The sequence below is a fragment of the Schistocerca piceifrons genome, chromosome 9 (genome assembly GCF_021461385.2).
Source record: "Schistocerca piceifrons isolate TAMUIC-IGC-003096 chromosome 9, iqSchPice1.1, whole genome shotgun sequence".
Taxonomy (NCBI): domain Eukaryota; kingdom Metazoa; phylum Arthropoda; class Insecta; order Orthoptera; family Acrididae; genus Schistocerca; species Schistocerca piceifrons.
In genome coordinates this window covers 158,450,356-158,466,703 of record NC_060146.1, presented here as the reverse complement: position 1 = coordinate 158,466,703, position 16,348 = coordinate 158,450,356, and the positions used below count along the sequence as shown (strand labels likewise).

At 41.0% G+C, this 16,348-nt stretch overlaps 1 protein-coding gene across 1 annotated transcript in view; it reads right to left on the bottom strand.

Moving 5' to 3' along the window:
• Nucleotides 1–16,348, bottom strand: part of LOC124716796 (thyroid adenoma-associated protein homolog) — a 222,189-nt gene that overhangs the window by 167,772 nt on the left and 38,069 nt on the right. Inside the window, 1 exon segment of the mRNA XM_047243345.1 lies at nt 14,205–14,380. Within this exon segment, the coding sequence (XP_047099301.1) occupies nt 14,205–14,380 (176 nt within the window).

Below are 16,348 nucleotides of genomic sequence, written 5' to 3'. Positions count from 1 at the left end.
AACATTTTGTTGTCACCCATCTACATAAGGAGATATGATCATCATAATAAAATAAGAGAAACTGGAGCTCGCACAGAAAGATTTAAGTGTTCATTTTTCTCGTGCACTGTTCGAGAGTGAAACAGTAGAGAAAAATCTTATGGGTGGTGCAATAAACCCTCTGCCAGGCACTTAACTGTGAATTGCAGAGTAATCTCACAGACACAGATTAGATGTGGATGTGGATCTTATCAATCTGCTTCTACCACAGTCCAACTAGTATTTTCACACGTTTTTCGAAGAACGTATGAGGAAGCAATCTGAAGTAATCACACAAATTGTAGCACTTCTCCTTGAGCTATAAAGTGTCATTTACCGGGTACGAAACAAATGTGCGGAAGTGACGAGTCTCACCCATATCGTGCAAATATTGTGTGTTGCCACCTCAGAGGGTTCACAATTTGGGAGATTTCAATTTTGGGAAATTACCCATATGTATTATTGGTGGTCTGTCAGTAGTGGTTTATCTTGTAGTGAAGTCGAAGTAGATACTCAGTGCGAATTGGTATGGGTGGAGGTTATACTTAACAGCCGAACTAACTTAATAATTGGGTCCTTCTACCGACCCCCAGACTCCGATGATATAGTTGCTGAACAGTTCGGAGAAAATTTGAGTCTCGTAACAAATAAATACCCCACTCATACGGTTATAGTTGGTGGGGACTTCAACCTTCCCTCGATATGTTGGAAAAAATACTTGTTCAAAACCGGTGGTAGGCAGAAAACATCTTCCGAGATTGTCCTAAATGCTTTCTCCGAAAATTATTTCGAGCAGTTAGTCCACAAACCCACGCAAATTGTACATGGTTGTGAAAACACACTTGACCTCTTAGCCACAAACAATCCAGAGCTAATAGAGAGCATCATGACTGATACAGGGATTAGTGATCACAAGGTCGTTGTAGCTAGGCTCAATACAGTTTCTTCCAAGTCCACCACAAATAAACGCAAAATAATTTTATTTAAAAAAGTGGATAAAGCGTCACTAGAAGCCTTCCTAAGAGACAATCTCCATTCCTTCCAAACTAACTATGCAAATGTAGACGAGACGTGGCTCAAATTCAAAGATATAGTAGCAACAGCAATTGAGAGATTCATACCTCATAAACTGGTAAGAGATGGAACTGATCCCCCATGGTACACAAAACAGGTCCGAACGCTGTTGCAGAGGCAATGGAAAAAGCAAGCAAAGTTCAGAAGAACGCGAAATCCCGAAGATTGGCTAAAATTTACAGATGCGCGAAATTTGGCACGGACTTCAATGCGAGATGCCTTTAATAGGTTCCACAACGAAACATTGTCTCGAAATTTGGTAGAAAATCTGAAGAAATTCTGGTCGTATGTAAAGTACACAAGTGGCAAGACGCAGTCAATACCTTCGCTACGCAGTGCCGATGGTACTGTTACCGACGACTGTGCCGCATCATCTTGCTGATGTCTAATCTCGGTCACCTTCATTGATCAGTTATTGCAGAGTTAGGATTGAACGCAGTTTTCCGAAATTCCTTCACCGGGGAAAACGAATGGAACATTCCAGAATTTGAAACACGAACAGCTGCTAGCATGTGTTTCTTAGAAGTAGATACCTTAGGGGTTGCGAAGCAACTCAAATCGCTTGATACGGGCAAGTCTTCAGGTCCAGATTGTATACCGATTAGGTTCCTTTCAGATTACGCTGATACAATAGCTCCCTACTTAGCAATCATATACAACCGCTCCCTCACCGATAGATCTGCACCTACAGATTGGAAAATTCCGCAGGTCACACCAGTGTTTAAGAAGGGTAGAAGGAGTAATCCATCGAACTACAGACCTATATCATTGACGTCGGTTTGCAGTAGGGTTTTGGAGCATATACTGTATTCAAACATTATGAATCACCTCGAAGGTAACGATCTATTGATATGTAATCAACATGGTTTCAGAAAACATTGTTCTTGTGCAACACAGATAGCTCTTTACTCACACGAAGTAATGGCCGCAATCGACAGAGGATCTCAGGTTGATTCCGTATTTCTGGATTTCCAGAAAGCTTTTGACACCATTCCTCACAAGCGACTTCTAATCAATCTGCGGGCCTATGGGGTATCGTCTCAGTTGTTGCGACTGGATTCGTGATTTCCTGTCAGGAAGGTCGCAGTTCGTAGTAATAGACGGCAAATCATCGAGTAAAACTGAAGCGATATCAGGTGTTCCCCGGGAAGCGTCCTGGGACCTCTGCTGTTCCTGATCTATATAAATGACCTGGGTGACAATCTGAGCAGTTCTCTTAGGTCGTTCGCAGATGATGCTGTAATTTACCGTCTAGTAAGGTCATCCGAAGACCAGTATCAGTTGCAAAGCGATTTAGAAAAGATAGCTATTTGGTGATGCAGGTGGCAGTTGACACTAAATAATGAAAAGTGTGAGGTGATCCACATGAGTTCCAAAAGAAACCCGTTGGAATTTGATTACTCGATAAATAGTACAATTCTCAAGGCTGTCAATTCAACTAAGTATCTGGGTGTTAAAATCACGAACAACTTCAGTTGGAAAGACCACATAGATAATATTGTGGGGAAGGCGAGCCAAAGGTTGCGTTTCATTGGCAGGACACTTAGAAGATGCAACAAGTCCACTAAAGAGACAGCTTACACTACACTCGTTCGTCCTCTGTTAGAATATTATGCTGCGCAGTGTGGGATCCTTACCAGGTGGGATTGACGGAGGACATCGAAAGGGTGCAAGAAAGGGCAGCTCGTTTTGTATTATCACGCAATAGGGGAGAGAGTGTGGCAGATATGATACGAGAGTTGGGATGGAAGTCATTAAAGCAAAGACGTTTTTCGTCGCGGCGAGATCTATTTACGAAATTTCAGTCACCAACTTTCTCTTCCGAATGCAAAAATATTTTGTTGAGCCCAACCTACATAGGGAGGAATGATCATCAAAATAAAATGAGAGAAATCAGAGCTCGAACAGAAAGGTTTAGGTGTTCATTTTTCCCGCGTGCTGTTCGGGAGTGGAATGGTAGAGAGATAGTATGATTGTGGTTCGATGAACCCTCTGCCAAGCACTTAAATGTGAATTGCAGAGTAGTCATGTAGATGTAGATGTAGATGTATTAAAAGGTGAAGATAAAGGTAGAGTCTGTGGTGCAAGCCCGTGACTAAACTACTGACCTGACTGCAGGTAATGTGCAGCCTATCTGTTTGCCATGGGACTAGGATGGGGAGGGGTAGCGGGCCTCTCAGCCCAGTTGCCTTTAATCCCCAGGAAAGACCGTTGGTGGTAATCTGAAAGCAGGCCGAGTGGACCTGTGCCATCCCAGATGGGCTAGAATGAGGAAAAATCCCTGCTCTTATCTCAGACTGAACACAGGACCTTCAGGGACAGAGTCTGGCGCTCTACCACCAGACTGCCACAAAAACTTCCTATACACAGTGCAGAAGCATATTTCACTGTCTACAAATGAGCAAGTGCAGGTTGAATGAACTATATTATCTAATTTAAAAATAACTGAAATGGAGAACAATGTGCAAGTAGCCCAGGAAACATTGTTGTTTACACATACATAACATTTTTATATATTCTGATATTCATTTTGTGGTTTACAGTAAACCCAGAGTCTTTAAAGAATCGAACTCTCAAGTATAAAATGGCTTCAAACTTCTGATTTCTTTACAGTGAGTTAAAGTGTTAAACATTGGTGTTCAGTTAGTAAGTGAGAGAAAGGTTAAAAAAAAGGTCTGAAATTATAGTTTGTAGGAAGTTGCTACACACCCTTATTATGCAACACTGGATCAATATAGTATGGGTAGTTTGCACTCCAGTTTAAGTAAAAGCAAGTTTTTACACACTTCAATGTTTACCCTGTTATATTTCGTCACCTATGTATCGTACAAAGACATAATTTTGCAGGTACACAGAGTGATATATGTAAATACTGTCTGCAAAGTGTCTTGCACATAGAATCAGCAGAAAAGAATAAATAAATTAAAATGTTATTCGTGGGGTTCAAGTTTTACTGCACGCCATTTTAAGCAGGACCTAATTTTTGATGCATTTGATACATGTACGTACTGTCTGCAAAGTGTGTTGCGAATAGTGTCTATAGTAAAGAAGTAATAAATTAAAATGTGATGTCTGATGCTGAACATTTACTGCACAAATGGTGGAAATGTAGTAAATGATAAATAATAAATGATAAACTTTTTTCCATTCACTATTTTGAGGAGGCTGTCACCAAGAAAACGTTTTATGAAGGTATGAAATTGTGTGTCAAGTTCGTTGAAAGTTGGTAAGTGTATTCAGTCTCAAATACTGGAAGAATAAATTTTGCGGATTTCTGAGCCATTAGTTACACTGCCTCAAGACGAACACAACATTTCTATGTCGAATACTCCGGGCTTCTGCCAGTTGATCTCCTCGTTCTCGCATGATATTATGACAGCATGACTCGCTGTCTTCTTCAGATGCTCCCTGAAACTGCTCTTTCGACGGATCGGGTCCAGTATTTATACCTGGACAGTGCTACGTGCTCAATCTTCGGTCAGCACAGAGTCAAGCACTCTGTCTGCAGTCCACGACCGTCAGTGGCAGCTCTAAACCACTAGTATTTCGACTACCATCCACACGTGGCTTGGTAGTCCTCTGGTGTGATGTCTGTCATCTGATACTCCATTTTCAGTCCGTGTCAGATCAGCCGCTCCATCTGTGGTCCACACCCAGCAATATTAGCTCTATTCCTCCTCTCTTGTCACTGGTGCTCCGAAGGCGGTCTACAGCTAGCTCAGCCATGTCATCTGCTATTGTACCCCTTGTCTGATGCTCAGTGTCGTGTCCATGCAACGCCAGGTGTTCCATCCACTGACTGCTGCTACCTTCAGCATCCTCCGGCTGCCTTGGGCACTGGGTGTGAATTCCTTGCCTGTCGGGGCAGGCCTCCGATGTTGGACCCTGCAGGCCGTCTCCTCCATCAGAACGGCCAGGTGTTTGGTTCTACGTCTGCTAATGTTGGGCCTGTCCACTGATTTGTCGCCTCCAGTTTGTAGTGTCTGGTGCTCTCTCCAAGTGCTGTTTTCTCAATTTCCTCTCCCATTCCTACTCCTCACAGACTCTCAATGTCGTCTCTGCTCTGTTTTCAGAAGCTTTAGTGCTGGGATCCAAGTGGTGCTGAACTGGTATCCCATGTCACCGTTGACGAGATTCTGTAACCTTGATTTCAAAGGAGTCTTTTATGACACTGTCCCGATATCTCGGAGTCTGTGTCACAATCTTAGTGTCACTGTAGTTTATCAAGTGAATGAGTTCTAGGCAGTGGTCTATTATTGCTGATTTGGTCACCTACATAAGTCTGGTATGCCTCTCGTGCTATTTACACTTGATTTCCACCTTCCTGGTGGTCTGGCCAATGTATGACATCCCACACTGAAATTGTACATTGTAAATTCCTGGCTTCTGTAGTACCAAATCATCCTTCATATTCCCCAGCAGTGTCCCAAATTCAGTAGGTGGCCAAATAAGCATTTGATGTTCTGTTTCACGAGAATTCTGCTGATTTTGGCAGAGACGGATCAGTGTATGGCCGATATGCCACCTCTCCCATCTCTACTTGTTCTTCTTTTGGGACCTCTGGTGAAGTGCCTTCCGAATATCTCTGAAAGAGCATCCATTTTTACAGAACACCTATTGTAAGGGTTCTATTTCTACCACCAAGCTGTTGGGATCTGGAAGGGGCTGTGCTCGATGGACTAGAGTTTTGAGCACACTGTTCTTTTGTGCCAGATGATGGCAACTATTAGCTTGTAGATTAAACTGGTGTAGTATGATTGTGGTACATGCTATGAACAAATGTGCCATCTGACTTCCTCTTGACTGGCACAGCCAGGAATAGTAGTAATCCACCCTTCTCCAGTTCTGTGGTGAATTTTGTATTAGGATGGTGTGAATTCAGATTTTTCAGGAAATCACTGAGCTTCTCCCTGCTATGGGGCCAAAAGACAAGGTGTCATCTACATTCGTAAAAACACATTTGGGTTGATTATGTGGCTGGTGTAAGTGCCTTCTCTTCATATCTTTCCATAAAAAGGTTGACCAACACTGCTGATAGAGAGCTGCCAATTCTTCTGTTTGCATGTAAAATTGACTCCCATACAGGAAGTACGTTGACATGAGTATGCACCTAAACAAGACCAGGAGAGCTCCATCACTCATTCCCCCAATGAGACAGAGGGAGACATTCAGTGGAACCTGGGTGACCAGGGACATCAAGTTGAAACTGAACAAAATGTCAGGGTCTATGATGTATGGTTGTCTAAGATGTAAGAAGTCCTCCAAGATCAGAATGTGGTAGTCACGTTTTCCCACATGAGTTGAAAGCATATTCTTCAGGAACGTAGCTGTGAGGTAGGTAGCCATGCCAGTGTTCCTGACAATCGGTCATAGAGGTATCCCATCCTTGTGAACTTTACCAGCAGAATGGCTGACACTTAGGCAACTCTGGAAATATGACAGCATTGTGGCGATCTCAGCAGACAAGGGGGAATCCACAAGGCAGATTATGATAAAAAGGTGTGAAAACTTCTGGAGGATCCGGCATATAGAACAGTAGGGAGTGACCCCATGGACAAAACAGACAAAAACACCAGGGCTCTTCTGAAGGAGAAGGGTCTTCCTCAAAAGCTCACAAAGAAGCTTCGGTCAAAAACGCCAGTGCCAGCCAGACTGTATGGACTGCCCAAAGTTTACAAGGATCAGGTATCTCCATGACTGTCAGCAAGACTGGTAGCTACCTACTCTACAGCTATGTACCTCAAAAAATGTGCTTTCACCAAATGTGTACATGTGTACACTATATATGGAACTCTGAGGACTTAATATGTCCTACACAGCCATACATCACAGATCCTGATATGATCACTTTTGATGTGGTGTCCCTGTTCACTCAGGTTGCACTGAGTGAATTCCTTGGTCTTACAGAAGAAAAATTTGATGGGGCAGATAATGGGAAATTGTCGTAAATGAATGCTTCAAGATCAGCTTTTGACACCATTCCTCACAAGTGACTTCTAACTAAATTGCATGCTTATGGAGTATTGTCTTGGTTGTGGGACTAGATTTGTTATTTCCTGTTAGAAAAGTCACAGTTCATAATAACTGATGGAATGTCGTTGAGTAAAACATAAGTAATATCTGGCATTGCCCAAGGAAGTGTTATAGGCCCTGTGTTGCTCCTAATATACATAAATAATTTAGGAGACAATCTGAGCAGTCCTCTTAGATTGTTTGCAGATGATGCTGTCATTTACCACCATATACTGTGATCAGATGATCAAAAGGAATTGCAAAACGATTTAGAAAAGACATTTTTATGGTGCGAAACATGACAACTGACTCTAAATCATGAAAAGTATAAAGTCATACATGTGAGCACTAAAAAGAATCCACTAAGTTTCTGTTACACGATAAATCACACAAATCTATAGGCTGTAAACTCAACTAACTGCTTACAGACTACAATTACAAATAACACACATAATGTTGTGGGAAAGGCAAACCAAAAACGGTCACTTCTTGGCAGAACACTTAGAAAATGTACCACATCTACTAAATAGACCCCGTAAACTAACCTTGTCCGCCTTCTTCTAGAGTACTGCACTTCAGCCGATCAGTTGGAATTGATGCAGGACATCAAAAAAATTCAAAGAAGGTGTGAAAGCCTACATTGTATGATCAAAGAAGGGCAGCTCATTTTGTGTTATCCCGAAATAGGAGGGAGAGTGCCACGGACATGACAAACGAATTAGGGTGGCAGTCATTAAAACAATGGCGTTTTTCACTGTGGTACGGCCTTCTTATAAAATTTCAATAACCACCTTTCTCCTCAGAGTGTGAAAGTATTTTCTTGGTGCCCCCTACATAGGGAGGAATGATCACCATAATAAAATAAGAGAAATCAGAGCTTGCATGGAAAGATTTAAGTGTTCATTTTTCCCGCATGTCATTCAAGAGTGGAACAGCAAAGAAGTAGCTTAAAGGTGGCCATGCACTTAATCATGAATTGCAGAGTGATCATGCAAATGTAGACGCAGATGTAGAGGATTGCTAAGTTGGGTGCAGATAGTGGCTGGAGCACCAGTTAGCTATAAACGTAGAAAAATGTAAGTTAATTGCAGATGAGAAGGAAAAACAAATCTGTAATGTTCAGACACAGCATTAATAGTGTCCTGCTTGATACAGTCACGTCATTTAACTATCTGGGTATAACACTGCAAAGCGATATGAAACGGAAAGAGCATATGAGTACTGAGGTAGGGAAGGCAAATGGTCAACTTCAAGTTATTGGGAGAATTTTAAGAAAGAGTGGTTCACTTGTAAAGGAGACCGAATATAGAACACTGGTGTGACCTATTCTTGACTACTGCTCAATTGTTCGAAATCCGTACCAGGTCCGATTAAAGGAACACATGAAAGCAATTCATAGGTGGGCTGCTAGATTTGTTACTAGTAGGTTTGAGTAACACGCAAGTGTTATAGACATGCTTCAAGAACTCAAATGGGAATCCCTGGAGGGAAAGCGACATTCTTTTTGAGGAACACTATTGAGAAAACTTATAGAACCGGTACTTGAAGCCGACTACGGAACAGTTCTACTGTCTTCAACATACACTGAGTGTAAGGACCACAAAGATGAGATATGAGAAATTAGGGCTCATATGAGACATATACACAGTTGTTTTTGCCTCGCTCTATTTCTGAGTGGAACAGAAAAGGAAATGACTAGTAGTGTTACAGGGCACAGGGGTACCGTCCACCACTTACCATACTACAGAGTATCTATGCAGATGTAGAGGTAAATGTGTTATTACTCTTAGTTTCATGTACTGACTTGTCCCATGACCAGGAAGACATGCTCTTCAATTTGATCCCCTGGAACATGACATATAAAATATAAAAGTCATCTGTGATGTGTTGTGTGTCAAATTGCAACTTGTTGAACTTCCTGCTCGTCATTCGGCGACCTCAGAACCCGACAAAGTTAAACTTTACGGAGTACCCAGCTGTTCCAGATAGCTGATAGAAAACTTCCCTAAACTGACTGAAAACTTCCTTACATGTTTCAGGTTTCTGACTGATTTCCAGGCAGAACTGAGCCCCTAATTCAAATGCAGCCTTGAAATGCCAGTGCTGGTGCACTGGCACACACAGTGCTGGTGCAGGGCAAAGAGGCAGGGGGGGGGGGGGGGGGGGGTGAGAGGCACGGTGGACCACTTTCCCAACACACTCATTTCCTTTCGTAACTGTTTACAATGATTTTTCACATAGGATCACAAAAAGGTTCTTTCCCTCAAGTGCGGTAATAAATGACAATGATTTGCAAAAGCATCATAGCTGTTACTCATGACAACCTCTGTCATGACAAGTGGTGTGGCAGCTGAGTGCCCATTGCAACTGGCGTCTGGCACTGGATGTGAGGATGACGATGCACGCTGCAGTTACTGGTGACCCCATGCCCCACCCTCCCCATCCTGTGACCCCTACCACAGAAGCTTGAACTCATCACACATCTAGTGGGTGGATAATCCAGAAAAGGTTGTTCGTATTTCACAATCTTTACACTATGTGATAATTTTCTGTTTTAAGTATGTCTATTACAAAAACAAAGATTTTCTTATTGCTAATATGAGTAAAAAGTTGATTTACGTGAATTTATTTGCTCACTTGTGTGAGTAACAACACAGTTTTTACACACTGGTGTTACTGTAAGATAACACAGTTTTCATATGAAACTTACTGCTCTGTCACAATTGTTCGTGTTCCTCAGACTTTTTTTTTCTAATTTTTTTAATTTATTTTATTACCAGTATGTGTGCACGAATGTTAACCTATACAGAAGATAAACAGTAGCTTTATTAGTAAGCAGAAGTTTTTTCAAAGTAGTAACTTTGCTGGAAATTTACTAGGTTACATTTAGTTGGTGTATCACAAATAGTACAGTGATAGTTCATTGTTAATGGACGTACAGGTACAGTTTCTAGATGTTCCTCAACTTGTTCGACATGCTTGAAAGTTCTGCTTTATTCATTGGATCTACAGAACGCGATGAATGAATGACTCAAATTTACCGTCTTCTCTACAGCAGAGTCCCCACTGTATGCTGATGGCAACAGCTGTGGTTACTGTCAGTACAAAAGATTTTAACATCATTAAAAATGCCTCCCTTTCTTTCACTGTACTAATGAAAACAGGAAAAGAAAGCTTTATAACAAATCATTTCTGTTATTAATTGCTGGAGCGCTAATCAAATCTCAGATATTTTGTGCTGGTACTCTTAATATACTAACCAGAAGGTTACTACTCAAACTGTCCTGCTAAGTACCTTTTTACACAGAACAGAATCAGGCATGAGTCACAGAATTCTTTGCCTTGTTGTTCCACATTCACAATAAAACAGTCTTCTTTCACAGAGGGATAGCAGCCGACAGTAGTGCTCCCACCTGTGGCTGTGGTGCAGTCACACCATAAGACACTGGTAATGCACGCACACATCTACAGTTATGTGTGCACTCCACAGGCCAGCTTACTGTATGTGCTGAAAGGTACTTCGATTGCCACTATCTTTCACCCCTTCCATGTTCCGTTAACGAATGCTGCATCAGCAGACCGACTGTCTTTCAGCTTCCAAATGAGCGCCGATTTCTTTGATTTTCTTGTCGTTCTCATTTCGTGACACATATGTGGGAAGTAATAGGTTGCCACATTCTTTTTGGAAGTACACTTTTGCAATTCTGTCAGTTAACGTATCCATGAGCATCACGACTCTGTCGCACCTTCTGTCACTGGAGTTTGTCAGGCTTCTTCGTAAGGCTTTAACTCGTACTTAACAATCCCATGATGAAATGCACGCCTCTTCGTTAGGTTTTCTCTGTCTCTACTATTAATGCAATGTCAAAACACTCCCAGGACGCTGAGGAGCACTCGAGAACTGACATTATCTGATCAAATATTCCATTTTATTGTGCGCTCTTAAACTGTCTTAAATTGCGTCGAATGAATGTTCATTTGACTGAAAGAGACATCAAGCCTTTACTTGCAGTATGTCAATGCACATATTTTGTTAGTGAACCCAAGACAACGAAACAAACCTTTGTTGATGTCCAGACAAGGAGGCTGTGAATGCTGTCAGAAATAGGATTTAACAGAAGAGAAAGATACTGTTTCTGTAGTGACTCCCCAGAATTTATAAAATAAGTGGAACAGAGCCTATTTGAGGCAGTAGTTGCTATAATGGTTGAGAGTGCTAGCTGATCACCACTTTGACTATTTCCATTGACTAATTAAATCTTAAAGTCGGTAGTCTGCATAAAAACAGGTTCAGTAACTTATAAGTGGCTTCAGATGTAGTATTGGTGCTGCTGACAACATAAAACTCTATCAAAACAATGCAAAATGTAACACTGCTGCTTATCCTTCACGTGTGTAAACTGCGTACTATATAGTGATTTAAGGACACTATTTTCTAAATTTATTATTTATCTCAGGAAAGGATATATGCTTTCTTGGACAAACTACTTAAACAAATGTTCTTTTATGTTGGTTCATAAAATAATTGCACAACTAACTATAGTGGCTGTAGTGGAGGAATGGGAGTGGCTGGTGTTGCTAGTATATGCCAACGTTCTATTGCTTGTGATAAATTGTGATATGTGTATTACCTTGGTGACATTGACTCTAAAAGTTTCAAACATATTCAAGAATTGAAGCCCTGAGGTGATGGTGTAGTGCAGAAATTTGAGTGTATTGGACATATACAGAAATGAATGGGGCGAATACTTCAGCAACTGAAAGCTTTGTACAAAAACTCAGTGATGGTAAAGGGTTGGATGGGAAGGGGAGGTTAACTTGACAGTATAACTAACAAAACACAGAGCTATTAGGAAGCATTGATGAAATGAAGAAGGCTATTTAGGCTCTATTTTTCATACTTTTTCAACTGATGAAAGTCTCTATCATTACTTGCGTCCCAATGGGGAAAACAGTTGGTGTTTATACAGCAAGTGATTGCTAAATGGTGAAGTCTACACTCACAAACATTGTCTGCCCAACGCAGTAATGGAGGTAATAAAACATATTTTTAGAATTTTAGCAGCATCTGAACTGTTGCAAAATTGTGTCTATGGAAAAACTAAAAACCCCAATGAAAGTATAAATAGTGTTAAGATGATCAAGAATCCTCAAGACTGTGTTTATTGGAATACGAACGCTTCACTTTGATGTGTATGATGCTTTTGCTACTTTCAATTTGAATTGGAATGATAATAAATCCTGTTTGGATTACCTTTTCTAGTGCATTCCAGGTCCATGGGATGGATTATCTTTATCTTCTGCAAACTCCTCCTCCAGCTTCCCATTTGGCCTCCTCCTCTTTACTCTGGCTTGTATTCCTAAGATATTTCCAGGCCTGTCAGCAGCCTGAAGACGTTCCTCGTCCAAAGCAAGCATTGTTCGTACAATGTCAAAACCTACTGTCATTCCCATATTTCAAAATACTTTGCACCTTGCAACATTGCTGTCATTGAAAGTAGTAACAGCATCACACACAACAAAGTAAAGTGTTTCTATTCCAATAAACATGCGATGGGACACGCAGTTTTGGGTGGCTTTCCTGAAATCTACCCACTTTCCTAGAACTTTCCAGGCCTTTCCCTTCACCCCTCTTCCTTCCCCTTCAACCCTCCTGCCTGAAGGAGGAGCCACTGTCTCAAAAAGCTTGCCTAATTACAGCCATCTTTTATGTGTGTTCTGCTACCACTTGGTGAGTAGATTTTTTATCTATGCAATAAAATTATTTAATGCAAATTTTGTCATTCAATTCCCAAAAGTTTTATTTTTTCATACAAATTAAATGTTTTCTCAGGATCTACCAAACCAAATTGCTTCAAATTTTTAGGAAGTGTTACACAGTTTCTTCTACATAACTTAACACAACCTTTTTCCAAAAACCTGTATATTGTTGAATTTATAATCAAAACAATGTCACAAAAAAGCAGTGAATTTTCATTATAATAGAAAAAAAATTTATCTCTAACAAATGAATTCAGATTTCTAAAAATCTCTGTGTTAAGATGTAGCCAATACTGCAATAAATAACCTACAAAAATTTCAACTTCCTAGCTCAAACACTTGCTGAGAAAACGTGTAATTTATAAGCGCTATAACAACAATGGAAAGACAGGGCTTTCTGAACTCCCTTAAAACTGTAACTCACAGTGAATGATGTTTTCTGTTTCTTTCTACACACAGAAATACATTTTGTACTTAAAGTTGTAATGATACTGTTCGGCCAGAGACATTGGGTGAGAGAGCCAAGTGGAAATGGACAATAGATACCTCTGGTAAAGAAACAAGCACTGATTATGTACTTCATTTATTCCTATCAGTATGTGGCACCTTTTTCTGTTGCATACCACAAAGTTTACTAATCTTCTTCTATGTACCCCTGTATTGAGTTAAATATATGGTATTTAACTGAAATGTGGACGTCAAACTTATTTAGAAAAGCACACCTCATTGATTCCTGTGTACTGTGTTCGAATATTTGTGTCTCTCTGTTGACAGCCAGTAAAGAAAGGATTACTGACGAATTGTTTGAAGATAGAACGACTGGACACATTAGGTGGTCTTCTGTTACTTATTTGAATATCTCTAAGTCGAACCACCCTGAGATCAAATTGCTGATCATTTCATTTCATTTCTTGTGTGGATCTTTACAAAAGATAATATTAAGCTGATCGGTCCGTTACTGTATAGTGACATTGGCAGTTGTTTCCATGGCCTGATTGTCTTCGGCCTCACAATATTATTGGACAGCGATGTAAATGGATGCTTCATTTGCATCTGTTACCAGTAATAATTAATTTCATTTTCTCAAATTTGTTGCATACGTTTGCTGTCTATGGACGTTTCTCTTGCCCATCATGGAAGCGTACAACAATCAGTAATTTTCTGTATTGTGACATACTGACAAAACTTTGCTTAATATTATCTCCCAGAATTCTTTCATGCACTACAAATTCACAAAAGGAGAGAGAGAGAGAGAGAGAGAGAGAGAGAGAGAGAGAGAGAGAGAGAGGGGGAGAGAGAGAGAGAGAGAGATGTTTCAAAATTGACTCCTTCTCACGTACCTGTTAATGGTGTCCAGGATAGCGTCATAAATTCTGACGATGACACGCGGACCATCAGGGGCGGTGGGTGCCGGCTGCAGCAGCTGGGGTGCCGGGAGGCTGCTGAGGAGGCCAGCCGCGATGCTCAGCCCGGCCACGCCACCACCACCGCCACCACTCTCCACCTGCTCCAGGTACTGTGGGACAACGTGGGCACACACTGTACGTCTGTAGTCTTCCACAACCCAAGTCAGAATACTATAAAACTCATCCGCACTATACAACAACTGCTGCTTGGACTACGGGATGCAGCAGAACCTACCGAGCTGTCAGGCTAGGTTGGTGTTGGTGTGTGTGTGTGTGTGTGTGTGTGTGTGTGTGTGTGTGTGTGTGTGCGTGGGGGGGGGGGGGGGGGGTGTGTGACAGCTGCATATGGCCTCCCTCTTTTTCACTGGTGGCCCCATTTCGGTAACAGACAGTTCGGATTGGAGCACATTGGGGCACTGCACTGTGTTTGAACTTTGAAAGCAATTGATCTGTGATTGCAAATTGGAGAGCTTTATGGGGACAGTTTGACATTCTGCACGACACTGCCGTTCCAGATGTGAACGCGATTCGGGCCCGGGTTCAGCAATTGGAGGAAACTGTTGGTACACTAAGAAGATATATGCGTGGCTAAAGCAGATCCATCAGAATACCAGAAATTGTGCAGCCGGTAGGAGCAGTAGTTAGGCAATCACCAAGGCTTTCTGCTCCAAGACGTGCTGTCGCACTGGGATTTTAGACCGCAGTTTGACATGGATTCCGCATTTTGATTCAAATTTACATTCCTTCAAAATAATGACAATTCAAAAATTGAGCCCAGCAGACTACAGTGACTGCCAAAATCTGTGTGAGCAAATGCTTACAGATCCCTCTGGAGCTAGCTTCCCTCAGTAGCCACAAGGCATATTTTCACCTCAATGGGATTGTGAATAAACAAAATTTTTCACTATGGGATTAGATTAGATTAATACTTGTTCCATAGATCATGAATACGACACTTCGTAATGATGTGGAACGTGTCAGGTTAATAAAAGATGTCTGTACAAGATATTACATTACACAAAATATTGCATGACACTAATGTTTAAGTTGATTATTTTTTCCCCTCCCTTAATTTATATCTAAAAATTCAGCCAATGAGTAGAAGGAGTTGTCATCTAGAAATTCTTTTAATTTATTTTTAAATGTTGGTTGGCTGAAAATAGTTCCTGAATTATTCACAAAAAACTGCTACACTCCCCTAAACTAACAGTGCAATGTGCTGTACTGCACTGTGAATTCCAGATGTTATGTTTCAATATTGCAAAATTTTCTGCAGCACAGAATGGAAGAAACTGTTGAAGAAGAGAGATTAAGGGACTTGTGGTTCTGGTAGGCTGGGACTACAGCTCAAACAGCCCAAAATTCATTTAATGTTTTGACAGACTTATTTTTAGGACGTATTTTCTCTTTGAGAGGTGATGTGAGGTGGCCTGCATGGTCACCAGACTTGATCATTTGTGATTTCTTTCTTTAGTGATACCTGAAGGAACAGATGTTTAAAAATTGTCCTCACATCCTACCATAGCTAAGGGAGCAGATTATTGAAGAAGTGAACGCCATACCTCGCAATATACGTAAACAAACTGTTCAAAACCTCAGACATCATCTCCAAAAGTGTACTGCTGCTAAAGGCTGCCATTTTGAGGACTTTTATCCAAAACCCCATTTTCTTTCTTATAACTCCTCAAAACTGCTTCATATGTTCTACTGCACCCTGTCTGGTCTCGGTCGGGGTAGGTAATTCTGCGCAGTTAGGCTGGGCCACTAGGTCACGTTTACACTTGTCCAATACCAAAGATCATTATGGTTAGAGTTAAATCAAGATATTGCTTCTTTTCTTTATATAAAATCTTCCATCATCTGAAAAGATGGCCACATGCTCCTTTAAAAGTTTTGGAAAGCAGTATCATACCAACTGAAGCACCCAATTTTTTCAACTCATATAATTATCATCTCATTAAAGATACTTGTAAGCTCTTTTCACTTAGACATATAGTGACTAGCAGCTCACAAAACAAACATGAATGCTTTTCCCCCCCAAACAGAACTATTTGTGTATGTTTTTCATGACAATAGTA